The sequence below is a fragment of the Candoia aspera genome, chromosome 2 (genome assembly GCF_035149785.1).
Source record: "Candoia aspera isolate rCanAsp1 chromosome 2, rCanAsp1.hap2, whole genome shotgun sequence".
Taxonomy (NCBI): domain Eukaryota; kingdom Metazoa; phylum Chordata; class Lepidosauria; order Squamata; family Boidae; genus Candoia; species Candoia aspera.
Window position 1 is genome coordinate 263,713,998 of NC_086154.1, and position 26,218 is coordinate 263,740,215.

General features: G+C 50.5%; 1 protein-coding gene across 1 annotated transcript in view; it reads left to right on the top strand.

The window, feature by feature from the left end:
• The window catches only part of ARID3C (AT-rich interaction domain 3C), a 72,180-nt gene that overhangs the window by 22,202 nt on the left and 23,760 nt on the right, over window positions 1-26,218 (top strand). Inside the window, exon 3 of the mRNA XM_063293191.1 lies at window positions 25,293-25,365. Within this exon, the coding sequence (XP_063149261.1) occupies window positions 25,293-25,365 (73 nt within the window). The remainder of the gene's footprint in view (window positions 1-25,292; window positions 25,366-26,218) is intronic.

The window sequence follows — 26,218 nt, forward strand, 5'->3', positions numbered from 1 at the left end:
GGGCAGAGGGGGGTCCCCTCAGCTCAGGGGACTGAATCCGAGGGCAGTGCACCCCAAGCTATGCAAGAGGCTTCGTGATGGTTGTGCAGACCTTGAAATTCCAGCCTGCCTCCATCAGAGTAAGAGGGAGCACGGCATTTATTCCGAGACATAAATCCTGGGCTGGAGACTACTGTAGATGCTGTCATCCAGTCATCCTCCTCCTGCGTGTTCCCTGGGATCTTTCCAACTTTTCTAAGACTGCAAAATGTATGGCTTTTCTCCAAATTACGGCAGAGGAGAATCATCTCCACCAGAGTGGATAATCTTTCTTCTGCTCCTGTGACTTTTCTTAAAGAGTTAATGGCAATGACTGGAAAGTGTTTTTGCAAACATTTTTAAAAATAAAATTATGGCATTATGACAGCCCAGCCCAGCCTGTGGTCCTCCAGAAGTATTGGACGGCAAAGGCCATAATCCGCAGACCACAGCATACCAGACTTGAGGGGCCAGAGGCCAACTTGATGGAAGTGGGGAAAATTGCATGACAGCATCACAGCCGCCAAACATTCTTACATTGATATTTCAGCTAAGTTAATATTTAAATGCTAATTTAAAAAAAACATGGGTGGCCAGATGTTCCCCTGTGTACGGGATCTGCAGCTATGCTGTGCTCTTCAGTGTGAATCACGCGCAGTAGGGTCAGTACCAAGGAAGAAAGTGCTGCGTTTACACCAGTGTTTCTCAGCCGTGGCAACCTTAAGATGTATGGACTTCAACTCCCAGAATTCCCCAGCCAGCAATTGGCTGGGGAATTCTGGGAGTTGAAGTCCACACATCTTAAGCTTGCCAGGTTTAAGAAACACTGCTTCACACAATCCACTGCAGCTGGGTGGTAGCTTGTCTTGGAAGAACTATGATTGTTAATGCTAGGAGCTGCCTGTTTGGAAACACCCTTTGTAACTAAAGAAACCCTGCACCGTGTTGTGCTGTGTGGCTTGGCCCTGCAAAGAACTCATTCGGTTGTTTGCAAGACTTTCGGGTGCAGCAGATAGCTGGCTGTTGCAGGGCTGGGTTGGACAAGGGGATTCCTTAATTCACTGGGGCTGTTGGAAAGCATTCTGCCCACCCCCGGGGGCTGTATTCCCTGACCCTAGAGCTACAGCCCAGCTTCTTCCATCAGTGCAAAATATTTGGATTAGCTCCTGCTTCATGTGCGATCCTGGAAAACGTCTTGCTCCCCACTCCCTGCCACTCCTGCAGCTGCCCTGTAAGCACTCCTGGGGTAGGGAATTATGCGTTTGAGCTGGGCTGCTCCAGGGAGCGCTCTCCTCCCTCCCCACCACACCTTGATGCCATGAGCATTAACCAAAATCAAGCCTTTTCATAAACATTAACTTACTAACGGCTCCGTCTGGCCCCGTGGCCATTAAACGTTAATTGGGGAGATTTGGATTTTGGCACTTGGCTCTGAGAGGAAGGCCCCACATGGGGCAAGGTCATGCATTGCGACCTGCTTCGCTGGCTGTGAATTAACCAGGGTTAGGCTTTATAGGGGGGGCTTGTACCCAAAGCCTTGGCTCAGAGCCAGGGAACCAAAGCAGCTGGAAGTGGGGAGATGCTTGTTCTGAGAGCAACTTGGTCTAGGTGAGTGTTTCTCAATCTCAACAACTTTAAGATGTGGGGACTTCAACTCCCAGAATTTCCCAGCGCTGGCTGGGGAATTCTGGGAGTTGAAGTCCCCACAGCTTAAAGTTGCTGAGATTGAGAAACACTGGTCTAGATGGTCTTCGGAGAAGGGTAACCTGCCTTCACATAAGGTGCTTAACCTTGTTACTGAATTAACCTGTTTTCTGGGTCTGCACAAACCACTGAACCCTAAATTACACCAACAGGCTGATTTCTGCACAACACACCAGTCAAGCTTGCTCTTTGGGCCAAATGCAGCTGTTGCTTCTCAGTCAACCCCTTTGAGTGTGTCAGGTGGCATTAGTAGCAGTCTTATCCCCAAGAAACCGGGCTTCGTGTCAGTGCGGGAAGAGGGGAAACAGCTAAATCTTGAAAGAGGAGAGGAGGAGGAACAGGACTTAAAGGAAGTGAGGTCTCAGTCCCTGGTCTGAGATGGGCGGCTATATAAATTGAATAAATAAATAAATATTTGAGCTCCAGTAGTGTTTGGTTCAGAGTAATCCAGGGTAGAGAGACAACACTGTGGAATGGAAGCAAACACTGTGTGTGGACCCTGAGCCTCCCGCAGTGTTGAGTTGAGCTGCTATCTTTTAACATGACAAATGGGAATTATTAAATACATGGGGAGCGATCACATCAACTGCATTTGATTAGTCCAAGAATCTTTCATTCCTGACCTTACCTACACTAAGCAACCTGTTTAAAGTCTTCCTGTGACTCTTACTCTAAAAACGGTTTGCTTCTCTTTCAACTCCCATTCTGGTCTGGAAGTGTGACTTTGATGCCACAGTTACAAGTTAAATGCAAGGATGGAAGCTCCTGAATTTGATCAGAGTTGTGAACAAGTGGCTTCATTCTGAGCAGGACCGTAACACTTTAGAGGTGCCCAGGGAGGGGGGCCCTTCTGGGAAGGGAGGGGAAACTGCCTTTTCAATCCATTCAGTGAACTAAAGTCAATATTAGGTTTCCCTAAGAACTACTTGGAAGGGAGAAAGCCCCTAATGAGTCTTAATTCCAGGACTTTAATAAACACAGTCAAGAGAGTGACCTTTGTCCTTGGCATCCACAGACCTTAGAAATTCTATCTCTAGGACAGAGCAGTGTGGTATGTATAGGCAGAGGCAGCACATATACAGTGCAATCAGGGAAGACAACATGAGTATCTGCAGTGGAGTAAGTGATGTCATACGCATCATGACATCATGCAAACGTTGGGAATTTGACATTTGTGCGATGACGTGTAACATCAGTATGGCTTCTCTTGGATGTCAGCATGCCAGGCTCTAGAGAGCTCCTTCTGGCCCAAGCAGAGTAATAGGATGCCCGATGGTTTTTATCAAACTTTTCCTTTGGAGCAACTTGCTCCCATCCACCAGGGCACAAATGGGTCAACAGGGCTTCCTAGAATAGCCATCATTGTCCTCCTTTGGGCACCAGCAGATTCTTTCATTTGAAAACAGGGGAGAACTAATCCTGGAATCACTTTGGCCCTTTGACAAGGGAGGGCGATGGGTTGGAACGGTTTTGTGAGTCTATCCTAAGGTAGCAGCTAGGTACGTGCCATGTGCTTAGCCTGGTTAGGTTTCTCACTGGGAGTGTGAGGCATAGCACACTGGGCAGACCTAGCCCATGCTTTGTTAAAGGGTTGATACATTATGTGGACCTGGGAGAAGTATTAGTACTGCTATTTGGTTTTTATTATTTATTTTCTTAATATGCTTTGCTGGATTAGGTTCAGAGTAAATTATGATTATGCGCCATCCAGTAGGTGTCCAACTCATAGTGACCACATAGATTTTCTCTGGGAGAGCCTGTTCCCAACCTGGTCCTTCAGGCCTTCTAACAGTGCCCCCATCGCCACCGTAATTGAGTCCATCCGCTTCACAGCTAGTGGCCCTCCCCTCCTCTTTCCTTCCTCTTTTCCAGAATTAGAGCCTGCTCCAGGGAGCTGGGTCTTTGCATAATGCATAAATAAATAACAAAATGGGTTAATTCAGTAACCATTTCTGCATGTTGCATGAACCCAGCCATGGTATTCTCTGTTAAAGGTGGGCTGATGGACTCTTAACTGAGTTCTGGGGGCGGGCAACTGATTCCCTCCTCATGACCTTCAGAAGCACATCCATGCTGGCTTAGCCATCTTGGTACTACTGCTTGATCTGAGCAAAGAGCAGGGTTGGGGGTGAATGTTTCTGACTTCCGCTGGCAGAGGACCACTTCCAGGGATGGGCCTGATGGTGGTGCCCTCCCCACCAGGGCTCCAGTTCCAAAATGCTTTGGTGCTTTGGGGAGCAGGAAAGCGTTACTCCACTGCGACTCTTTAAAGCTGCAGAGTCCCTAGTGCTCTCTGAGCTTGGTGGTTGGCTTGCGGGCGTTTCATTGCCCGACTGAAGATGTTGCCCAGTTGGGCAGCGAAAGGTCTGCAAGCCAACCACCAAGCTCAGAGAGCACCAGGGACTCTGCAGTTCAACCCTGAGCTGCAGATGCTCTCTTCTCTTGGTACTCTTTAAAGCTGCTGCATCTTTTCCCGGGATAACATGGCTGCCCTAAAGAGTTGCAGACCGGTCCTAAGTACAATTACCCCCCCCCACACACACACACACACAATGCTTGGGAATCCAATCCAAACCGTTGCACAGCCTTAATTCCTACTGCGAGTATTAACACACCTACCCCCACAACTGTGACTTGGAAGGCCCCGCAGCTCTGTAAGCCCTTAGCACTGCCTTTGGTGGCTCAGAACCTCTCTTGCTCCATCCCATTCGTGGGGCTGTGTTGCTGTGGCGGACTACGATGCCATGCCAAGACGGGGCTGAGCGACCTGCTTGCCCACTCAAGGACATCCCCATCCCTCTTTTCCTCCCCTGCCTGGTGAAGAGAAAGCAGCCTGGGGCCCCTCTTGGTGGCTCGATTGATTCTGGGGCTTGACAGTTTAATTCCTCCGTTTATAGAGGAATATTGCTCTATCGACGGTGCTAAATGAGTTACTAATTATATCAATATAAACATGATTAAAAGGGGGCGCTTTTGCTGAGAGGTGGCTATCAAGGAAAGGCAGTGGGGGGGATTACACAATCGGCATGTGTGTAAAAGAGCAGTGGGGGGGAAGCCCATAAATTCTGCTGGAGCAAAGTGCAACTCTCCCGGCCACGGTTGCAAGGGGACCTTTGCCTTGCGCTGCTGGGCCCAAATCTGAAATTCTGGGTCAAGGCTTAGGGGAAAACCCAGGTTGTCTTAGGAATCAAAGTCCTTCAGTTTGCAGGATTCTTTGGGGGTGAAGCCAAACGGCTGAGGGGGCTTCTAGAGGAGGCTTCTTGCCCGAATGCAACCAGAGACTGGTTCCGCCTATCACGGCTCCACGACAGACACGCTTGGGATTAGGGGCTTCCCACTTCTGCGGCTGAGTATGTGTTTGGAACATGGACAACCTGTTGTGGGTGCCCGTGCAAAATAGCTGCTGCAGAGTGGTTGCTTGTTCAGACATGTGCACTAGCCAGTGTTTCTCAACCTTGTCCACTTTAAGACCTGTGGACTTCAACTCCCAGAATTCCCCAGCCAGCAAGGGAAGGCTAGCTGGGGAATTCTGGGAGTTGAGGTCCACGGGTCTTAAAGTGCCAAGGTTGAGAAACACTGATTTGGTCTTAGACATTGTGGGGGAGCTCCCCCTGGGTTTTCTTAGATTGGAAGGATGGATGGTGTAGGCATCTGTCGCCAGTCACAATGACATAATCTGCCTCACAACATCATCACACAAATGACACAAATTGTGTATTTAGTGTCCTTTGCATTTGGGTCCAAGGCAATGACTTATCTGATGCCGTTTGTGCATTGACACGATGTGTGGGATGTCAGTGCCCCCCTTCCCCCTGCAGACAGTCTGGGTGGACCTGCAGAAAACTTCAGATCTGGGGGACGGGGTGTAACAAAGCACCCGGGTAATATTCTCTACCACCACCACCAATGGCATGCGCTCCAAACGCCACCCAGAGACAGTGGCAAAAATGTTCACCCACCCTGAGAAATGGAAAAGCCATTTTTCTGGAGGAAGAAAAGTTTGGAAAAAGGGTAAGGCGCGGGATTAAAAGTTCTCCGTCGCCCCCAGCTGCGGGTCCTCTGTGGATCTCAGCAGGTGTGGGCCTCAGGTTGGGGGCTGTGGCCCATTCCCCAGCCCTGGGGCCTGCGGCTCACCCGGTCTCTGAGCAGAAGGGCAGAAAGTGCAGCACTGGCATGGTTGGCACAGGGCAAGAGGGCAGGATTGTCTTCTGAAGTAGCTGGGTGCCTTAATGACCACCTGGTTTGCTTAATGACTGCAGCAATCCGCTTAACGACCATTGCAAAAAAGGTGGTAAAATCGGGTTAGGTTCACTTAATGACCGCTTCACTTAGCAACCAAAATCCCAGTTCCAATTGTGGTTGTTAAGGGAGGACTACCTGTAGCCATTTTAATCCTATTCATTTCAGTGGGACAGTTCTATGATTAGCCATCTGGGTTCACATAACCCGCTAAACCCTAAACCTGGGTTAAGAAAACTCCGAGCTTAGTCTGTCTCCATAATCTAAGACAGCAACAGCCAAACCATCAAATGGCATTTTAGTTTTGTCTCGGATGCTGTGCAAATTGACCCGCTCCGTCTGCGTATTATGCATGGATTCTAGAAACTACATCTTTTGCAAAACAGTTAAATCAAAGCACCGAAGGCTGGGACGGGATCCTGGAGATCATCTAGTTGAACCCGCTCTCCAGGGCAGGAATGCAGCAGTCTGGCAGTTAACCGTATGAAAGGGGAAAAGTGATAATCACATTACTTTATAGCCGGTGCCGTTTATGCTCTCATAACGGTGTTCCACATGCTCCTCTACCAAACGGATCTGGAACTGTTTTCAAGGCAGCCGGCAGTGCTCGGCCCTGCTGTCCCGACAGTTCCACTGGGGGAATTTGTACCGCCACCCCCCCCCCCGCCACGCTCCCCCAACAGCAGTGGTGCCACGTGGAACCGAAGCCTGGCCTTTTCATCGCTGTGCCTTTGGCCCCACATCAGATCTCGGCTTGTGAAATTCTAACCCAGGGGGGGATCCTGTATCTGTTCTTCTGTATTTAACTGATTGCGCCCTTACCATTCCCACCCCAAAGGCACCCCAAGGTACTCCTCTCCCTGGCTCTGCCTCTCTGCTCTCTCTTCTCATGGCCGCCCTCTGCAGACAAGAAGGAATCACCGAGTGAAGGTGGTCCGGGGAGCAATTTGGCAGAGTGGGATTTGAACCTGGATCTCGTCAATCCAGCTGCTGCCCCAGCCTGGTTCTTGTCTATGGCCATGCAATTTCGGCTTTTGTTAAGCTTTTTTTTTTTTTTAATGAATCATGCTTGTAGCAGGGAGTTCCACAGGCTGATGCTGCTTCCCAGGGTGATGGTGGTAGAAATCCCAATATTTTCTTAAAATGCCTTTTGGGAGGACCCCTTCCATACCTGTGGGATGAGGGGGGAGGAGTTAGTTGGCCTGGAGCCTGCATTTTCTCATTATTTTATAGATCTGGTTACCTCCCGCCTTATCAGTCTCCACTCAGAGTAAATAGAATCTCCCATTTGCGTGCAGGACCCAGACCTTGGTCTTCGTGCCATGAACTTTTCACGTTGAAAATGTCTGCCCTGCTGCCTGGCTGGACGAGTTCCAAGCCGGCCAGCTCCTGCCCGTCCGCTGGCTCCGTGGCTCAGCTCAGTTCCTCTGGTATCACTTCCCACCGGGCTGTCGTGCAACTGGTGGCTTGCAAATTTCTGACAAATTGAGAAAAGTTGCAAGGCATCAGATAGAGCGGCAGTTCTCGTGGTGCTGGCCAGGAAGCAGGCTGCAGAGAAATCGGGGACGGAGTTTCAAGCTAACATTCTTCCTTTCGGGTGTTTTGCAGGGCTAGTCGCAACCTGCACTCTGATACCTTCATTGCAGTATCATTGCAGAGTCGGAAGGGGCCTCAAAGGTCATGCAGACCAACCCCCTGCTCGGTGCAGGATCTGCTGAGGTCTTTCCAAAGGAGGGTTACCCAGCCTGTGGTTGAAGCCCTCCGGTAAGGGGAACCTACTCCTTAGATAAACTGTGATGTGCTTGGTTTGGGATTAGCCTGTCGCATGAATGCAGCCAGCTCTAGCGGCTTAGCATTACGTGTGGAACAGGCGCTTAGGTTTTGAGAAAATGATGAAGAAAAGATGGTGCCTTGGCATTTTGGGTGGGCTTGGCTTTACATCACACAGCGTCCTCTTTTGTGGGCTGGCAGTTGGGTTAGTGGTGTGTTTTGCTAAATCTGAGTAGGAAAGTAGCACAAATTTAGAGTCTGGCAAGATCAGGCTGTGGTGTGAAGGGGGCAGCAGTGGAGAATTGGGGAGCGATGAGAATCAGCTTACTCCATATGTCTCCGCCCCCCACTAGATCTATTTATTAAAAAACAATCCCCATCATCCTTGGCCAACATAGCAAAGGGGCCAAGCTGGGACAGGGGTCTTGACGGCTGGTTCCATTGGCCCCACATCTGCTTATCCTCTGTGGGTTGTCGGCAGAGGAGCAAAACACTCCGTTTCTAGACTGCTCTTTGAGAAAGCCCCGTGTTTTCTCCAAGCCAAGGGTTGTTGAAAAAGGAATGTGAGTTCTTCCAGCCACAGCACACTACTTTCCATTTGGCGTCCCGAAAAAGGATTCTTTTAACATAAGAAAAACTGAAATCGTCCTCCATCAGTGTCCTTTCTTCGTGAAATTCTTATACCTGGAAGAAGAAGCGACCCATGTCGTCATAAACAGGGTTAAGAGGTGGGTCATATCCTGTTGCTCTCCTTAAGGAATGTATTTCAGTCTTAAAAACATGCTGTTTTGAGTTCTGTTCACATGCACAGCTTGTTAGCCTCACAGTATTTGCTGACTTGCTGACTAACAGTGTATTTATAGGAGCTTTTGGGACACCTCAGTCGCAAACATTTTGGGCAGAACGGCGGAGAATTTGCAAAGCAGCTGGGTTCGAATTCTTTCAGAGGGTAAGAGGTTGAAGGGATCCTAATGCTGTCACTTCACAGGCAACGTGTGGCCCTTCCAGTCTCTTGTACAGGACTGAAAAGCACCGTGGGAAGCGTTGGGCGGGTGTATTGCTGGGACTCCTTGTGAAATTCCAAGAGTTAAGTTGGGGCAATTGCTCCTGAGAGAGCTCACTGAGAAAAATCGTGAGCCCAAATTTCGTGGCCCCTGTAGATCGCTGTAAAGCGCTCTGGCCTATTGTAATTAGCTTTCGGAACCCCTTGCCACAACGGGTGGTGATAACCATTGGCGTGAAATGATTGCAGGGACATTTGGACAAAGGCATTGAGAGGGAGCCCTTGGGGGTAGCTCTGGCTGGGGAGGGAGATGAAGGAAAGACGATGGATGGGGATGCTCCCCTTGATCAGACCCTGGATGGCTCTTCTTTAGTGCTCAGCCAGGTTGCATGTTCCTATAATTCCCAGCATTGCTGTCGGGGAACGATGGAGTTGTCACCCACGCACCAGGAGAGGAGCTGAGTTAGGAATGGCTCTTTTAGACTGAAGCCAGGAAGTCCAGCTCCCTGAACAGTAGGAAGCAACAGAGGTGGGTCGGTCCCTGGGCTCCCCGCTTAGCACCGTGTTTTTAACAAATGAAAATGCGAAGGATTAGTTTCCCTAAGGCAGCGGGGATCATGCAGGGAAGCCGGCTGTGCCTTTTGTGATCGGTGGGGACGAGATGGTTAAGCCACCCCAGCCCGCCTGCTTGTAGCAAGAGGCCAAAGAGAGACAGACAGACAGACAGACAAGCCACTGTTTTGGCTGCCCCTGACTTTTCCCCATTAATGGCTGGGAGGGGGTATTATCAAAGGCTCGGGCGCTTGCCGATCATGGAGGGCTCAACCCTTTGACGAAGCTGCGGCGCTCCCCTGCCACAGACTTTGCAATTGTCTCCGCTTGAAAGGCGACCTTTGGCCCTGGTTTGATGAAACATGTTTATGCATCTTCGGGTGCCCCCCAGATAAAAGGTGAGAGGTTAATAAATGGTGGAAAAATAGATACCAAAGTTTTGAGGTCACACCTGTTTTTGCTTCTTGGAGCGCCACGCTGCAGAGACCGGGCGGGCAGACAGGTCGGGAGTTGCGCTGGGCCTGGCCTGGCAGAACATTCCTCCCTTGCTGCGCCATCGCTGGGCGGGACAGCCCCGGGCCGTGGCCGAGACAAGGAAGGCCGGATGCCTTCCTTAGACCATGGGGCGCCTGCTGGCCCCCCCTTCCCGTCAAAGCAGCTGCAGGGTGGCATTGCATCACCTTTGCGGCTTTGCTGTTGTCTAAATGCTTTTGGGAGGGTGTCTGAATGCCTGCCGGTTACTGCCTCCCTCCCTCCCTCCCTCCCTTTATAAACGTCTTTGTTTCCTAAGCTGCCAAGTTGCCCTCGTTCCAGATAAGATAGACTAGAAATGAAGCTTTGGAAGCAAAACGCCGCCACAAAGAAGTGTGGAAAATTGGATGCGCGTCCACGAGTGGGACGTTGGGTACCAGTGAGGGTGTATGCAGACGCGTATGTGCAGTGGGGTATATGTGCGAAGAGCCATACGTATACGCGGTGTTTCTCAACCATGGGAACTTCAAGATGTGTGGACTTCAGCTCCCAGAACTCCTCAGCCAGCCATGCTGACTGAGGATGGAACTGAGGCCATGCTGGCTGGGGAATTCTGGGAGTTGAAGTCCGCACATCATAAAGTTCCTGAAGTTGAGAAATACTGCGTCTACGTGTGTGAGACGCACGCTGAAGCCTGTTCTTACTCCTTGCAGCTAGCGGGGAGATGCGCAGACCTGTAAGCCTTGCAGGAGAGAGTTGTGCTCGATGGGGGTGGCCAAGAGGGTGAGAAGGGGCTCCGTAGCAGCTTTTCAGACAAATGAAGCTTTATTCAAAGGCACCGGCTTCCTTGGGCTGCAAGTCTTCTCGTGTTTGCTACCCGCAGAGCCATCTTTTTCATTCCGCCTCCATGCATTGCGCTGGTGGCAGAGCCTATGATTTGTAGTCCGATGCAACTGGGAGGTCAATTAAATTAATTAATTAAATTTATGTGCCGCCTGACTCCCGGCCACTCTGGGCAGTTGCCAGTAGAAGAGCTGGTCTACTACTTATCTGCACACCCCCCGCCCCGGAAAGACGGGAAACCTTATTGTGTTTATGCTGGAAGTTCTCCTTGGTCTTGGTCTTGTCCTGCCCCAAGCTGTGATACAATCAAAGGCAAAGAAAGTGAACTCCCCACGGTGGCCCTTCCCTTCCCTTCCCTTCCCTTCCCTTCTCTTCCCTTCCCGGCAGTGCAGACCTCCAGGGGTTGACATCTGCTGGGGGCTTGCCAGAGCCCTCCCCCAGATCCAAAGGAGGATGCCTTCCTTCCAGGCTGGGAGCAGGGGATGGGCCCCGGAAGCTCTTGGCATCCTGGTGTACTTTTGGCACAGAGGCTGAAGTTCTGCCACACTCCTTGCCCGAGGCAGAGGGTGCCAGTCCCCTCGGCTCAGGAGGTCTTGGGCCATTGCTGAAGGGAGAGTGCGGGGTGGTGGCCTAATTATCCGGATGGATCATTAACCCCCCACCCCCAAGAGCCTTGCTAGAAGTGATTTGGCCTAAATCACTCTCTGACCAGCCGCCCAGGCTGGCATATTTCTGCCCCCCTCCCTCGGAGCTTCCTTTCTGGGTTACGCTGAGCCTTGCCTTTTCATGGCCCCTCGGAGGGCAATGGCTCCTCTGAAGGACCCTCTCCCCATCATCTTTTCTGCTTCTTGGCCCTGGCCCCTGTTGTTTGGCTCGGAGGCCTTTGTCTGCCCCTGGCCATCCATTCTGGATTGCTGAGTTTTGTTTCTTTTCAGCGGGCTTTAAATTCTCGCCCCGGTTCCTTGGGAGGAATTGATGTCTATAGTGCCTTCGATTAGCACTAATTTTTCCTTCATGCCTCCTGACTTTTATGGCTGGAGATCGATTTCCCGTCCTGCCGTTTGTCACAGTCAGCGGAGCCGCGGTTAGTGGCAAGCTGTCCTTGGCGCAAAGAGGTTGTGGCGTTTGCGTGTGGGCCAGGCGGTCTCGCTGCTTTGCCGAGCGGGCTGGGATTGGAGGAAAGCTCACCACGAGGCGAGGCAAGGCAAGGCGGGGGGTGGGGGCAGGAGGTGGACCCCACCGAGCCTGAGGATGAGGCTGGAGGCCCAAGGGGAGGCCTTGGTAGCCTGCAGAATCCAGGAGATAATTTTGCTGGCTGGCCTTCCTGAAGGATCAGGGCCACGTGGGGCAAAATCCAACTTGGCTCATGGAAGCCTTTTCTTCAAGGCTTCTGCTTGGCACCGGACGACTAGATTAAAGGTGCAGGTTGCCCTCTGCAAAAGCAGCATGGAGTTTCAGGCGCCCCAGGATAGATTTGGGGGGGGTCTTTTCTGGGTACAGTTTGGATTTCCTCTCGTTTGCTCTTTGGATAGTCTCATAAATGATGGTCTTGCCTGGCCTTTCTCAACCTTTTGACCCTTGAGGAACCCTTGAAATATTTTTTCAAGGGGAGCCTCGGGGAGCCCCTGCACATTCAGGCTCAAATAATAGGTCAGAAGTTACAAAATTATTATATTCATTTCATGGGTAGGCTTGTCTGTATGAATTAACAGGGGTCGTAAACTAAAAATGAAGAATGAAACTTACCTCTTTAATGTGAAGTTGCCCAAATTTGAAATAATTTTTTAAATAAATTGTGATCTCCCAGGGAACCCCTAGTGACCTCTCATGGAACCCGAGGGTGCCACAGAACCCTGGTTGAGAAACCCTGGTCTTGTCATTCTGGCCAGGGGTGGGGGAGTTGGAGTCTGAAGCCACCTCTGCAAGACCCCCTGCAGCTTTGGGCAGCCTCCCAAACAAAGGAATTGCCAAGCCAAACTCTCTTCTGCCTGTCAAAGTCTTCTGCTGGTGCCCCCTCCCCGATCTCTCTGTAGCTTAATCTTCCCTTCATTCCCTCCCTTTATCTCCAAGACAAGCCACCATTGTGGTGTCACCAGAAGGGTTGCTCTTTGGTCAGACCCACGTTCCCTGGCTTGTGACCCCATGGACACGCAGACCTGGTTACAGGGACCCCTTTGACCTCTGACCTCCCAGGACAATCCTGGTTCTCCCGAGGTGATGTGAATTCAGGCTGGAGAGTTCTGCAGGATGAGCAGAGGCTCTTCAGAAGGAGGTGGTGTCAAAGATCTCGTAAAACAATTTTCTCTGACCTGGTGCCCTCCAGAGGTGTTGAACTACAACCCCAGTAATTCCCAGCCAGGCTGGGAAAGCAAACTGCTCTGAAGGGTGCCTGGTCAGGGAAGGTGGGTTTAAACCTTTCTGCATCAGAAGTTGGTTGGAACTGACAGCAGTTGGTTCATGGCTTGGGAAGTAGATTTTAAGGGGCTTGGAGTTGCGTTTGAACCTCCCTTACTCAGGTTCTTACCACAGCCTTGTAAGGTAAGTGAATAGTGTGCTCCTGGTCCTGCAGATTGGGTAAGTTCACACTAAGTTCACACCAAGCCATTTGTTTGCTTATGCTTCACTGTTTGGGATGAATCCAGCCTTTGCAATTCACAAGGAAAGGTTTCTAGCCCAGCGGTGCAAATTCAGATAATTGAGGTTGATTAAGCAAACCAAGATTAAACAGACCACAATTCAGTGTAACGTGTGACCAGGGCTGTGGAAACTGGCAGGGGGTCTTCTTAAAACTCCAAGGGCAGGGGGACTGACTACTTGACTTGTTGTGGCTCCCCCCAAAGAAACATCTTTGTTGTTAGAAGGCAGGATAGAAGTGATCCATGCCGAGCCACTCCTTGATTCTTAACTGTAGAAGAAGAAAGGATCCCAATGCCTGGAGAGACAAAGGTGTCCACAGGATGTGGTCCATAAAGTCAAGGTGGTGGCCACGATGATGCCATCAAAACTCTGCCTGTTTTTTACGCACAGTACTCAGTCTCAAATGCGGGATCTTTGACAAGGCCAGCATCTGCCACCCCCTGCAGTCTCCTGAACTTAAAGCTGGATTGCCCCAGCCTGCTGCTCCCAAGATGGGCTGAGCTTCCATTGAAATGGCAAACCTGGGAGTTGAAGTCTGGTGCATCTGCAGGCATAAAGCAAAGGGAGATGACTGGAAGCTGAATGTGTCCAGCCCTTCATTGTTACTCTGGGGTAGGAGAAACGCAATGTGCAATTGTAATCAGGAGCTTGGCTGACCCCCTTGAGTCCTCTGCTGCTTGGCCATTGGACCCCTGTGGCAGTCTCGCCCTGTGGGAACCCCGCCACTGTCTCATGTGGGCACAGATGTGGTTGCTGGAAAGAGCTGGGATGCCCTGGGGTTTGTGATCAGTGGCAGATTCCATTACCTCCCCACTGATGTGTCCTTCTGGACCCACATTCCTTGTCTGCTCTACTCAGCTGATAAATGCCGTGCAAAACCTCAATAGATATAACTGGGAAGTTAATCTGTATCCAGGCCGTTTAATAAGGATTTGCTCAAACCCCGGCTTCCACACGTTCCTTTGCCCTCCCTGCTTTCGAGCTTTATCCGGTCACTTCTGGCTTGCTCTGGTTGGGAATATGGGTAAAGAGTCCATTCTGGCCCCAAGTTGGATCCTGCCTTTGAGGCCGCCTAGCAGGGTGGCGCTCTTTAGGACCCGGTGGGGTGGCTCCCCACAAGGACTTCCATCACCTGCTTCAGCCGTTCTTCCCCATTAGTGCCACCTTTGAAAGGTTCAGGATTTGCATCTGAAGCATTTCTGGATCTGCCAGCCCTACTCGTGCTCTTTGCCTGGGATTAAAATGAAAGAACCCTTCTGGTCTGCTGCAGAAAAGGGCGAAAGAGACCGTGGGGCTAACCACAGACCTCATCTCCACTGATCTGGGGTGGGGTAGAAGACACAGGGAATGGCCTGGAAGGACAGGAGGAAGAGCTGCAACCAAGGCAGGTAAGTGGGGATTGAGCCCGGGCCAAGAAAATAATGCGAGAAAACATCTCAGAGAAGCCCCTCCCTAGTTCACACAGGGAGGGGGAAGCACATTCAGACCTGCAAGATTCTGTCACTATAGCTTTACAGTAAAAGTAGTCCTGACCTACATGACATTGGCTGCTTAGTCATTGGTTTCTACCTTGTTGGGCTGACATCTGGTCTCCTTCCAGTTGTTTGGACCAACTCCCCCAGAATTCTTAGCCTTGGGATGCTAAGCGTATGAACGTTTAAAAGCTGGACTGACATCTGGAGAGACTGGGTTCAAGCCCTCACTCAGTCATGGAGCTCACAGGGCGGTCTAGGTGAGTTGTTCTCGCAGCCCAGCCAGCCTCACTTTGAATCCCTGGAAAAGCCGAGTGACATAAATACATCCATAGAACAACTGAGAAGATCTAGGCCTCCCTGGGCTACAGCCACAGAATTCTCCTAGGCCAGCTCTGTGGGTGGAAGGAGATCCGTGATGCCTCTCTTGTTCAAAAGGACATTTCCCTCCACCTTTCCACTGAGATGCCCCAGCAATGTTCTGCCACCAGACCCAGCTGGTCCCACCCAGACTGTTGCAGTGCCAGGAATCGAGGGGAGATGCCCCTTACTTGTAGTCTGTTGACTAGCAAAGACAGAAGATGACTACACCAACTGTGAAATCTGTGGCACTGAGCAAGGCTGGAGTGGATGCTCTCAGGAGACCCTTCTGTGTCTAGGGTTCTGTGATTGTACATTCAGATTGGATTCACAGGTTCTTCTTCAGTAAGAGCAGTTCAACTGGGAGTCAAGGACCAAGGGAGGTGGAGGGGTCCTCATGCCTGGATGCATTCAAGGAGCAGCTGGAAAGCATCTATGGGGCACAGGGGAGCTTTATTTTTGATCTCTGCGCTGAACAGGGGGTTGGGCTTGACTCCCCCTTCCTCCCTTCTGGGACTGGCCATGGTAGAATGTGGACTTGAACCTGTTGTTCCAAGGTCCAAGTCCAACATTTTAACCATGGTGCTACCCTGATAGAAGCTGAAGGCGGCTCTTTTGCTCCATCTTGGGAAAAAAAAGTTTGCAGGATTTATGCTCTGTGCATGCTTTCAGGCACACTTTTAAAAGGCTTTCTAATCTGGAAGCGAGGCTGGTTTCCATGTGTAAGTGCATTTATTTGCCTGTGATTTTTCAGGAGGTGGTTAAATGCCCCAGGTGGAGCCTAGCAAAAGGCATTTAACTTAACTTGCTCCTCAGAGCCCAGTGAGGCAGCCGTGCAAGAAAAGTGGTGCCTTCGGAGGGGCTGGCAGCTCAGATCAAGACTGGGCAGCCTAATCAGTGCAAGCAGTTGACCCGTGAACCTTCTGGGGTGCCCTTTCGGAGGCACGAGTGAATTTTGACTCCTGCCACTGAGCCTGTTCTTTTTTTTTTTCTCTCTTCCCCTTTTTCACACCTTGTTTGGATTCTGGCAGGTTGTGAACTGATGGGATGAAGAAGAACATGCCTGTACTGCCTGACCATTAAAAGAAGGAGGAAGAGTGAGCGGCTTTGGTGTAGAAGACAGTGAACAATACTGGGGATTTAGAAATAGGCTGATTTATTTCCATTCTCTTGGCTCCCTGATTGATCAGTCAGATGACTTGCCAATCTCAGATTCTTGGCCCGCTGACAACCTTACAAAGGGAAGAATGGGGGAGCGCGTGAAGGGGGGCTCTGTGGCTGGTGGGAGGACCAACCTGTCTCAAATTGTCTATCAGCGTATCGGATATTACGCAAAGTCCGGCAGCAGAGCGGTGGGTTGGAGAAAAGAGACCCTGCTTTCTTGAAATATAAATGTACTTTAAATCAATGAAAGCAAGTTCATATGGTGACATCTTAAATACTTAAAAGCTTTTCACTTTGGTCTCACTGAATTTGGCAGCCATCTGTGGAGGAGAGTTGGGGGCTGCAGCCAAGATTTTGGGGCCTCTCCGAGCAGAGTTTGAGTTAGCATTGAGGGCAGTTGAATATGTTTATAGAAGGCATTCATTTATGCTAAAGCAATGTAGTAATATATTTCAAGAATCTGAAGACTCCCTGCCCCACAATGCCTTGTCCGCACCAACCCCGTTGTCTTCAAAGTTGTCTGAATGCATTTCTTTGCATGGCTCCCCAGGATGGTGGCCACAGCAATCCTAGACAGGTTTTCTGGCTTTCTAGCAAGGTGCTGGTGCTGGGGGGAAGCAGTCATGCCTGGTTACAGGTAGTTGTCAATTTACGACCATTTGGCAACTGTTCAAAGTTACAGCAACGCTGAAAAAAGTGACTTGTGACCAGTCCTCACACTTACGACCATTGCAGTGCCCCTGCAGTCGCGTGATCAAAATTCAGGCGCTTGGCGACCGGCATGTATTTACAATGGTTGCAGCAGCCCAGAGTCACTTGCAACCTTTCCAGCCAGCTTCTGACAAGCAAAGTCAATGAGGGAGGCTGGATTCACTTAACGATCATGTGATTCATTTAATGGCCACGGTGATTTGCTTAAAAACTGTGGCAAAAGAGTCATAAAATCGAGTGTGACTCACTTAACTGCCTCACCTAGTGACAGAAGTTCCAGTCCTAATTGCGGTCGTAAGTCAAGGACTACCTTTATTCCTTGCTTTAATTTACAGTACTCAGAACATTTCCCCACTCCCATCCTCCGTCAGGTGTTCTCCACCCGCTGTAGCAGGGGCCTATGGAGTCCCCCTACTGGGGACCAGACCAAGGGAGCCCCACTATCCAGGAGACAGACTAATAGCCTCTGTTTTTGGCAGATTTGCAAAACCTCTTGCAAAGATCTTCAGGAGGAGGACTTTTTCTCTTCGCTGGCCAGAGTAGCAGCATCTGCCCAAACGTTCTTCTTTCCTTCTACTCAGTCATGACCAGCAACCCCCACATCTCAGAAGGCACCAGTGCAAGTGATCAGGAGGCCACCCAAGTTGCTGCCTTTCCTTCCTCCCCCCCCCCCCCTTTGTCACTTCCCTCTTCGCACTCAGAAGGCACCTGGGAGGGGATCCACTGCCTGCTTTGCTGCTTGCGGAAGAGAACCCCACTCGCCAGTCACTCTGCTTTTTAAAAAAAAATTGCCAGAAAACAGTCAGCTTCTCTCTGCCTCCGCAGCAATCCCCCTCTCTGGGCGATTGCTCCGGCGCCGAAGCAGACCCACCCACGGCGCAGTGTGGGACACTTCCAGAGACCCCTTCTGTTCCGATGGTCCCAACCGAAGGATCGAGCAGGCTGGCGGCTGCAGGCCAGGCTCCGAGCCAGCCACTGGCTGGGAAAGCTGCCCGTTCGGGGGTTGGCTGGGCTGGGCTGGGGTTTGAGAACTTCCCAATGTCTGGGGCAGGGAGGCCTCCCTGGGGGGCGGCCAAGGGCGGAGACAGCAGCCGGACAATCTCTTTGATCCTTACAGCCTTACAGCCTGTTCGGGAGCTGCCGGGTGGCCCCTTTGCCGATTAATGGATGTTAGTCAAAGGCATCAGCTCCTGTCTTCAGCTGCACAGAAGGGCTAGCCCTGTGTTTCTCAACCTTGGCAACTTTTAAGATGTGTGGACTTCAACTCCCAGAATTCCCCAGCCAGCAAAAATGTGACACGTGTCACATTTTGACAGAATTGGCATAATGCATGGAGTGACATCATGACGTGACCGACATCATTCTGGCTTGTGCCGGATTACTGTGCGCCTCCCAGTTTTCCTGCTGAGACCCTTCAACCAGCAGTGAGTTCTGAATCGCTTTAGGAACAAGAGAGTGCAGCTTGGAAGTCGACCAGCCACTTGTTCAAATAAACTTTAAATCAATGCTATTTATCTCAGATAGTGGGTAATTAAATAAATGGGCTGAGTTGTATCCTGGATGCAAGAAAGCACTTAGTAAATTCTCCCCATGTTTGCCTTCACTGATGCTTGTTAAGATGCTCTTAGGTCCTAGCAAGCCCATTCTCCAGAGCAGATGTGTCTCACAGATGTGCCTGTTTCACAGGCGGGGGGCTTTTGAAACTTTTGTGGCAGCATGTAAGACAGTAGGTGCCTCCCCCTCCCCCACCACTGGCACACCGTATCCTGGGTCAAAAGTGCTCCTTAATTTTCAACCTTGGGAAGGATTGCATTCAGGACCTCCAGCAACCAAGCACCAGGAATGGCTGTGTTGGGCATGTCGCAAATGTCTATTTTGATAGGCGCCAGGCTGGAAGGTGTTTGCGAGGCTTGCTTGAAAGAAGGCTGGTTGGTTGGTGAAGGGAGCGGCTTCCGTGGGGTTTGCCCCCCATTTTTCCCTTGTTCTGGGCTGGCCTGGATTCAATGCCAGGTCTTGACGTACCACCCTTCCCCCGTGATCCATCCCCTCGCCCAGAAGGCTGTGGAGTTTGGAAACGCAGAGGCTCTACGAAGAGATTCCCAAGGCCGGCTGTGCACCGGGCAAAGGCTCGGGAGTGACAGGGAGGACAGGTGGGTTGGCTGCCCCCCAGCCTGCTTGAGGGCTAAGGCCAAAGACAGCTTCCTGCTGAGCTGGCACCTTTTCAGCTGGCATGGGGCCCATTCCCATGTGCTGCTGGGCCAGGCTGTGGAATAGCTGTGAGCGCAAACCCTGATTAATGAGAGACGGGCCCACCCCGGCACCTGCTCTGGTGCTTGGGAATGCAAATTGCTGGCAGGGTTTGTGCCAGGCTGAGCAGGAAGAGGAGGGGCTGGAGCGCCCGGCCAGCACGCCTGGCCAAGCAAAGGGATTTCCCCCTTTTCTTCCCTCGGCCAGACGCAGCGGCCCGATTTCTGCTGCTGGTGAAGGTTTATTCTGTGCAGAGGGCGTGCAGGGAGTCGGGTAGGGCTGGCCAAGTGACTTAACCAGCTCAGGGCATGATGGGCTGCATTCACACAACTGAACTTGGATGGTGTTCACCTTGGTTAGCTTTCTGTAGAGATTGGGGGAGGAAAGCGAAAGACCAGGTGTCTGGTAGCATCCTTTCCGACTACAGGTTTTATTAGAAAGCGTCAGCTGCAGCTCACAAAAGGTTCTGCCTTTTAATAACATTGCTGGGTCAGAATGGGTGCTACCAGATTCCTGATTTCTTGCCCCCCAAGAAAAGCATGGCTCTCCTACAGTTTCACTTCCAAAGTCTTCTAACATCAGTTTGGAATCCTGATATGGCTTTACTTTAGTTACACACTCTGAGTTCTGAGTCTTCCCTATAATACTCCAGGCTTTTAGAGGGGCCCAGGAGCCCCCTCCTTTCCCATCAACTTTCCTCCCTGGATGAGAGAGGTCAGAGGTCAGCCAGGAGCTGCCCCCTTCTTGCTAATTGCCCTGATGAAGGGGAGGGGGAGCAGGAAGGGGAGGGGGACGGAGGGGATTTGCATGTAATCCCTACAGGTGTCAGCAGAGGCTCAGCGGAGATCAGGGGCTGTCATCAAATATTTATCTCTTCCACCCGCACAAAGGTTAAAGGTTGCTGCTGGCGGGGGGTGGGTGGGCGTGGGGAGGGGTGGGGGTCAGCTGTGGCTCTCCTGGGGACAGATCAAGCTGAGTCCATCCATCATGGCTGAGGCAGAAGATTGCCAGGAGGATGTGGAGCTGCCCTTTGCATCTTGCAAGCTGAAAGAGCAGGGAAGCTGGAATTAGGCACTCTTACCCCCCCCCCCATCAGCAAAGGATTGCTACCTTGCCGTGGTGCTGGATCTTGAGCACCGCAGTGATGCCATCAGCTAAACCGTGAAGGGCCACCCAAGACGGGAAGGTCATGACAGAGAGGTCAGACTAAATGCGATCCCTGGGGAAGGTAATGGCAACCCACCCCCGTATTCTTGCCGTGAAAACTAAATGGATAAGTACAACCAGAGATATGTCGGTATACCATCGGAAGATGAGACCCCCAGGTCGGAAGATGGTCAAAATGCTACTGGGGAGGAACAGAGGATGAGTTCAACTAGCCCCAGACGTGATGACGCAGCTAGCTCAAAGCCGAAAGGACGGCTAGCGGCCGACGGTGCTGGTGGTGAACGGCGAATCCGATGTTCTAAGGATCAACACGCCATTGGAACCTGGGATGTAAGATCTATGAGCCAGGGCAAATTGGATGTGGTTATTGGTGAGATGTCAAGATTAAAGATAGACATTCTGGGCGTCAGTGAACTGGAATGGACTGAAATGGGCTACTTCACATCAGATGACCACCAGATCTACTACTGTGGACAAGAGGACCACAGAAGAAATGGAGTAGCCTTCATAATTAATAGTAAAGTGGCGAAAGCAGTGCTTGGATACAATCCAAAAAACGACAGAATGATCTCAATTCGAATTCAGGGCAAGCCATCTAACATCACAGTAATCCAAATATACGCCCCAACCACAAATGCTGAAGAAGCTGAAGTAGAGCAGTTCTATGAGGATCTGCAGCACCTACTGGACAACACGCCTAAAAGAGATGTTATTTTCATCACAGGAGACTGGAATGCTAAGGTGGGCAGCCAAATGACACCTGGAATTACAGGTAAGCATGGCCTGGGAGAACAAAACGAAGCAGGACATAGGCTGATAGAATTTTGCCAAGACAACTCACTCTGCATAACAAACACTCTCTTCCAACAACCTAAGAGACGGCTTTATACATGGACTTCACCAGATGGACAACACCGAAATCAGATTGACTACATCCTTTGCAGCCAAAGGTGGCGGACATCTGTACAGTCAGCTAGATATGAGCTCACTAATATCCCTCAGGAATATGCAGTGGAGGTGAAGAATAGATTTAAGGGACTGGACTTAGTAGACAGGGTCCCGGAAGAACTCTGGACAGAAGTTCGCAGCATTGTTCAGGAGGTGGCAACAAAATACATCCCAAAGAAAGAGAAAACCAAGAAGGCAAAATGGCTGTCTGCTGAGACACTAGAAGTAGCCCAAGAAAGAAGGAAAGCAAAAGGCAACAGCGATAGGGGGAGATATGCCCAATTAAATGCAAAATTCCAGAGGTTAGCCAGAAGAGACAAGGAATTATTTTTTAACAAGCAATGCACAGAAGTGGAAGAAGACAATAGAATAGGAAGGACAAGAGACCTCTTCCAGAAAATTAGAAACATTGGAGGTAAATTCCAGGCAAAAATGGACATGATCAAAAACAAAGATGGCAAGGACCTAACAGAAGAAGAAGAGATCAAGAAAAGGTGGCAAGAATATATGGAAGACCTGTATAGGAAGGATAACAATATCGGGGATAGCTTTGACGGTGTGGTCTGTGAGCTAGAGCCAGACATCCTGAAGAGTGAGGTTGAATGGGCCAAAGAAGCATTGCTAAACAAGGCAGCAGGAGATGACGGCATCCCAGCTGAACTGTTCAAAATCTTGCAAGATGATGCTGTCAAGGTAATGCATGCTATATGCCAGCAAATTTGGAAAACACAAGAATGGCCATCAGATTGGAAAAAAAATCAACTTATATCCCCATACCAAAAAAGGGGAACACTAAAGAATGTTCAAACTATCGAACAGTGGCACTCATTTCGCATGCCAGTAAAGTAATGCTCAAGATCCTGCAAGGTAGACTTCAGCAATTCATGGAGCGAGAATTGCCAGATGTACAAGCTGGGTTTAGAAAAGGCAGAGGAACTAGGGACCAAATTGCCAATATCTGCTGAATAATGGAAAAAGCCAGGGAGTTTCAGAAAAACATCTATTTCTGTTTTATTGACTATTCTAAAGCCTTTGACTGTGTGGACCATAACAAATTGTGGCAAGTTCTTAGCGGTATGGGGATACCAAGTCATCTTGTATGCCTCCTGAAGAATCTGTATAACGACCAAGTAGCAACAGTAAGAACAGACCATGGAGCAATGGACTGGTTTAAGATTGGGAAAGGAGTACGGCAGGGCTGTATCCTCTCACCCTACCTATTCAATTTGTATGCAGAACACATCATGCAACAAGCTGGGCTTGAGGAATCCAAGGCTGGAGTTAAAATCACTGGAAGAAACATTAACAATCTCAGATATGCAGAAGATACCACTTTGATGGCTGAAAGCGAAGAGGAACTGAGGAGCCTTATGATGAAGGTGAAAGAAGAAAGTGCAAACGCTGGCTTGCAGCTAAACCTCAAGAAAACCAAGATTATGGCAACCAGCTTGATTGATAACTGGCAAATAGAGGGAGAAAATGTAGAAGCAGTGAAAGACTTTGTATTCCTAGGTGCAAAGATTACTGCAGATGCTGACTGCAGTCAGGAAATCAGAAGACGCTTCATCCTTGGGAGAAGAGCAATGACCAATCTCAATAAAATAGTTAAGAGCAGAGACCTCACACTGACAACAAAGGTCCGCATAGTTAAAGCAATGGTGTTCCCCGTAGTAACATATGGCTGCGAGAGCTGGACCATAAGGAAGGCTGAGAGAAGGAAGATGGATGCTCTGGAACTGTGGTGTTGGAGGAAAATCCTGAGAGTGCCTTGGACTGCAAGAAGATCCAACCAGTCCATCCTCCAGGAAATAAAGCCAGACTGCTCACTTGAGGGAATGATATTAAAGGCAAAACTGAAATACTTTGGCCACATCATAGAAGACAGGACACCCTGGAGAAGATGCTGATGCTAGGGAGAGTGGAAGGCAAAAGGAAGAGGGGCCGACCAAGGGCAAGATGGATGGATGATATTCTAGAGGTGACGGACTCGTCCCTGGGGGAGCTGGGGGTGGTGACGACCAACAGGAAGCTCTGGCGTGGGCTGGTCCATGAAGTCACGAAGAGTCGGAAGCGACTGAACGAATAAACAACAACAACGGCCCCCCAGCTGGCCAAAATGGCAAACGGGAAGCATGCTTGTTTGGGGGGGGGGTCCTCTCAGTGGAAGGGAAGGCAAGGGCAGGAGAGGAAGCAGGAGGTTTTCTCCAAGGGCCAGTACCCCCACCCCTGGTTTGAACCCCCACCCCTGGTTCGAAGTCTGTTCACCTCCAATCATCTTGGCTGGAAAAGGACTTTGCAGGTCTCTGTCCAGTCCTCTTGTCCCTTCCTATAAGGATGGAAAGCAGCAGATAACATTTTTTGATGGATTAAGCTCAGAAAAAAAGGAAAGAACTAAGTATAACAATGACAGGAAAGCAGAGCGGGCAAATGTAAAACGAAGCATGACGTTTAAATCCACAGGAGAACAATTTTGTAAGTGAAGGTCTCTTTGGGGGCGGGGGGCACTGCTGTTGTTTGTGAGTGCTTTGCTAGCAGGACCACTGATACGAGGCAAGCTGGTCAGGAGGAGGCAGGAAGCTGTGGGGTGGGGGGTCTTGGAAATGGTGGAGGTGGGAGTTCAGAATGGCTGGGGGGAATTAAGGTAGGTAAGAAAGCCTTTCTCTGCAGCTGCCTGGATTGGATGTGGTAGGGAGACTACTAGGAGATCCCAGTGCTGTAGGGTGGACAGGAAAATTGAAAAATCATCCCACAAGAAGAGAAAGGAAAAAAAACCACTCCTTAAGTAATGCAGAATGAAGTGGATTCTGTACTCAGGATTTTTTTTTCTTTTCCTGTGTTGTCCTGGAACTGAGACAGGATTCACACAACACACTTAACTTGGGTGAAGAAGCCTCAGCTGGGGTGTATGCTGAGCATTTTGTGTCCTGAGGAATAAATAAGGTTTTAATTCTGCTTTGGTATATACTCGTGTCTAAGCCATCCGCGGATAAGCCAACCTCAAAACTTTTGTATGTTTTAATTCTCACAATTGGCTTATCTGTGGATAATCCACAGATTATCCATTTTTCATGGTATTTCAGTTAAAAATTCGAGGGTGATCTTATCTGCAGGTGGGCTTATCTGTGAGGATAAATGGGTACTTTTAAAAAGCATTACCATATTTACTCGTGGATAAGCCCATCTGTGGATAAGCCGAACCCAGTTTTGGGGGTGCATTTTGGCACCTAAAACTCTTGGCTTATTTGCGGGAATAAGCGATAACCCTTGTTCACACAGTATGTTGAGGCAGTGTTCAACAAATTATTCACCCCCGGTTTAGCCTGCCTTGAGTTGTGTGTTGTGTGAACCTGGCTCTGGATATGGGTTACAGTTAAAGCCTGGGTCCCCAGGGTGGAATTTGTGGGTGCCCCCAGCCCTTCTCATGATGCTTGCAAGACCCCCTGCCTCACCCAGCGTTGAACATCGCGAAGCATTCTCTAATGCAGTGTTTCTCAAGCTTGGGAACTTTAAGAGGTGTGGACTTCTCCACTTCTTAAAGTTCCCAAGGTTGAGAAACACTGTTCTGCTGCTCTGGAACCCATGGGTGGCTGCAGCCCGATTCTTGATTGGTAACCAAGGAAGGGGTGTGAGTGATAGAACGCATCTAGGAAGGGAGGTGGAACAGCCTCACCCACGCCTTCCAGTGAACGGGCGTGTTGCAACTGGCCACGGCAGCCATTTTGTAAGTGTGCTGGATGCTTCTGCTCGAAGTGCCAAAGGCCCCCGTTGTCCCAGAAGGCCAAGAGGGCTGCCTCAAGGAGGGGGACCTTTCCGCAGAAGGCTGGCTTTGGGAGAAGACCAAGCAGAGCCCAAGCTGGTTTGCAGGGAGGCAAGGATGCTCCGTGTCTTTCCTCATTCGCACAACCCTCCTTGGCCTTCCTGCTGCTCTTGGAGGGCTCTTTTTGGCTGCCCCCCCCCTGACACCCCCTCTTCTTCCCCCCCTGCAGCTCTATGAATTGGATGGAGACCCCAAACGCAAGGCGTTCCTGGACGATCTGTTCAGCTTCATGCAGAAGAGAGGTGAGTGGGAGGCTCCCCTCCATATCATCCTGCTCTGCCTTACCTTCCCGTGGGGGGGTGGGGGGGAGGGGAAACAGGCATTGGGGCAAGCGAGGGGACGGGGACGGCTTGACTGTTCCACCGGTGCAGTGTTTCTCAACCTCGGCAGCTTGGAGATGGGTGGACTTCAACTCCCAGAATTCCCCAGCCAGCATGGTCTCAGTCCCATCCTCAGTCAGCATGGCTGGCTGGGGAATTCTAGGAGTTGAAGTCCACCCATCTCCAAGCTGCCGAGGTTGAGAAACACTGCACCAGTGTTTTGTGGCACTCTTGATCCCTTAAGGGAGGGTGGGCTGGCCAGGTTTCAAGGCAAGCTGTGCCCAGCCGTGTGAGATCAGAAAACTGGGTTGACGTTCTCCCAAGGAATGACAGGGACTGCCCCAAAATGTGCGTTCACTGTCATGCCTCCCGGGGAGCAACCCCACCCTGCTCCCTTTAACCTTGCTGGTTTAAGCAATATGTGAACTCTGGATATGCTCACGTGTACATCTGCCTTCCTCACGGCCTCCGGACTTCCACTGTTGGGGGACTGCCCTTCCAGCCAGCGCATAAGGTGGTCTGCTCTCTCTTTCTTGCATGGCAGCCCTCAATAGGCAGCAGCTCCTGGGCTGGAAATGTCCCCCTCTAAGGTTGCAGGTTGGACCCCTCATTCTACTCAAATGCTGGAGCTAGGGGGTGGGGGGAGGAGAGAAACAGAGCCCCCGGAGTGCCTCTTTGCTTTGCTTTGCCTACGGGCAGCCCCCCTCTGATATCTTCTGCTGAGTCCTGCAGAAGTCTTAAGTTTGCTTTCCCCCCACGCTGGAAGGAGGCAGGT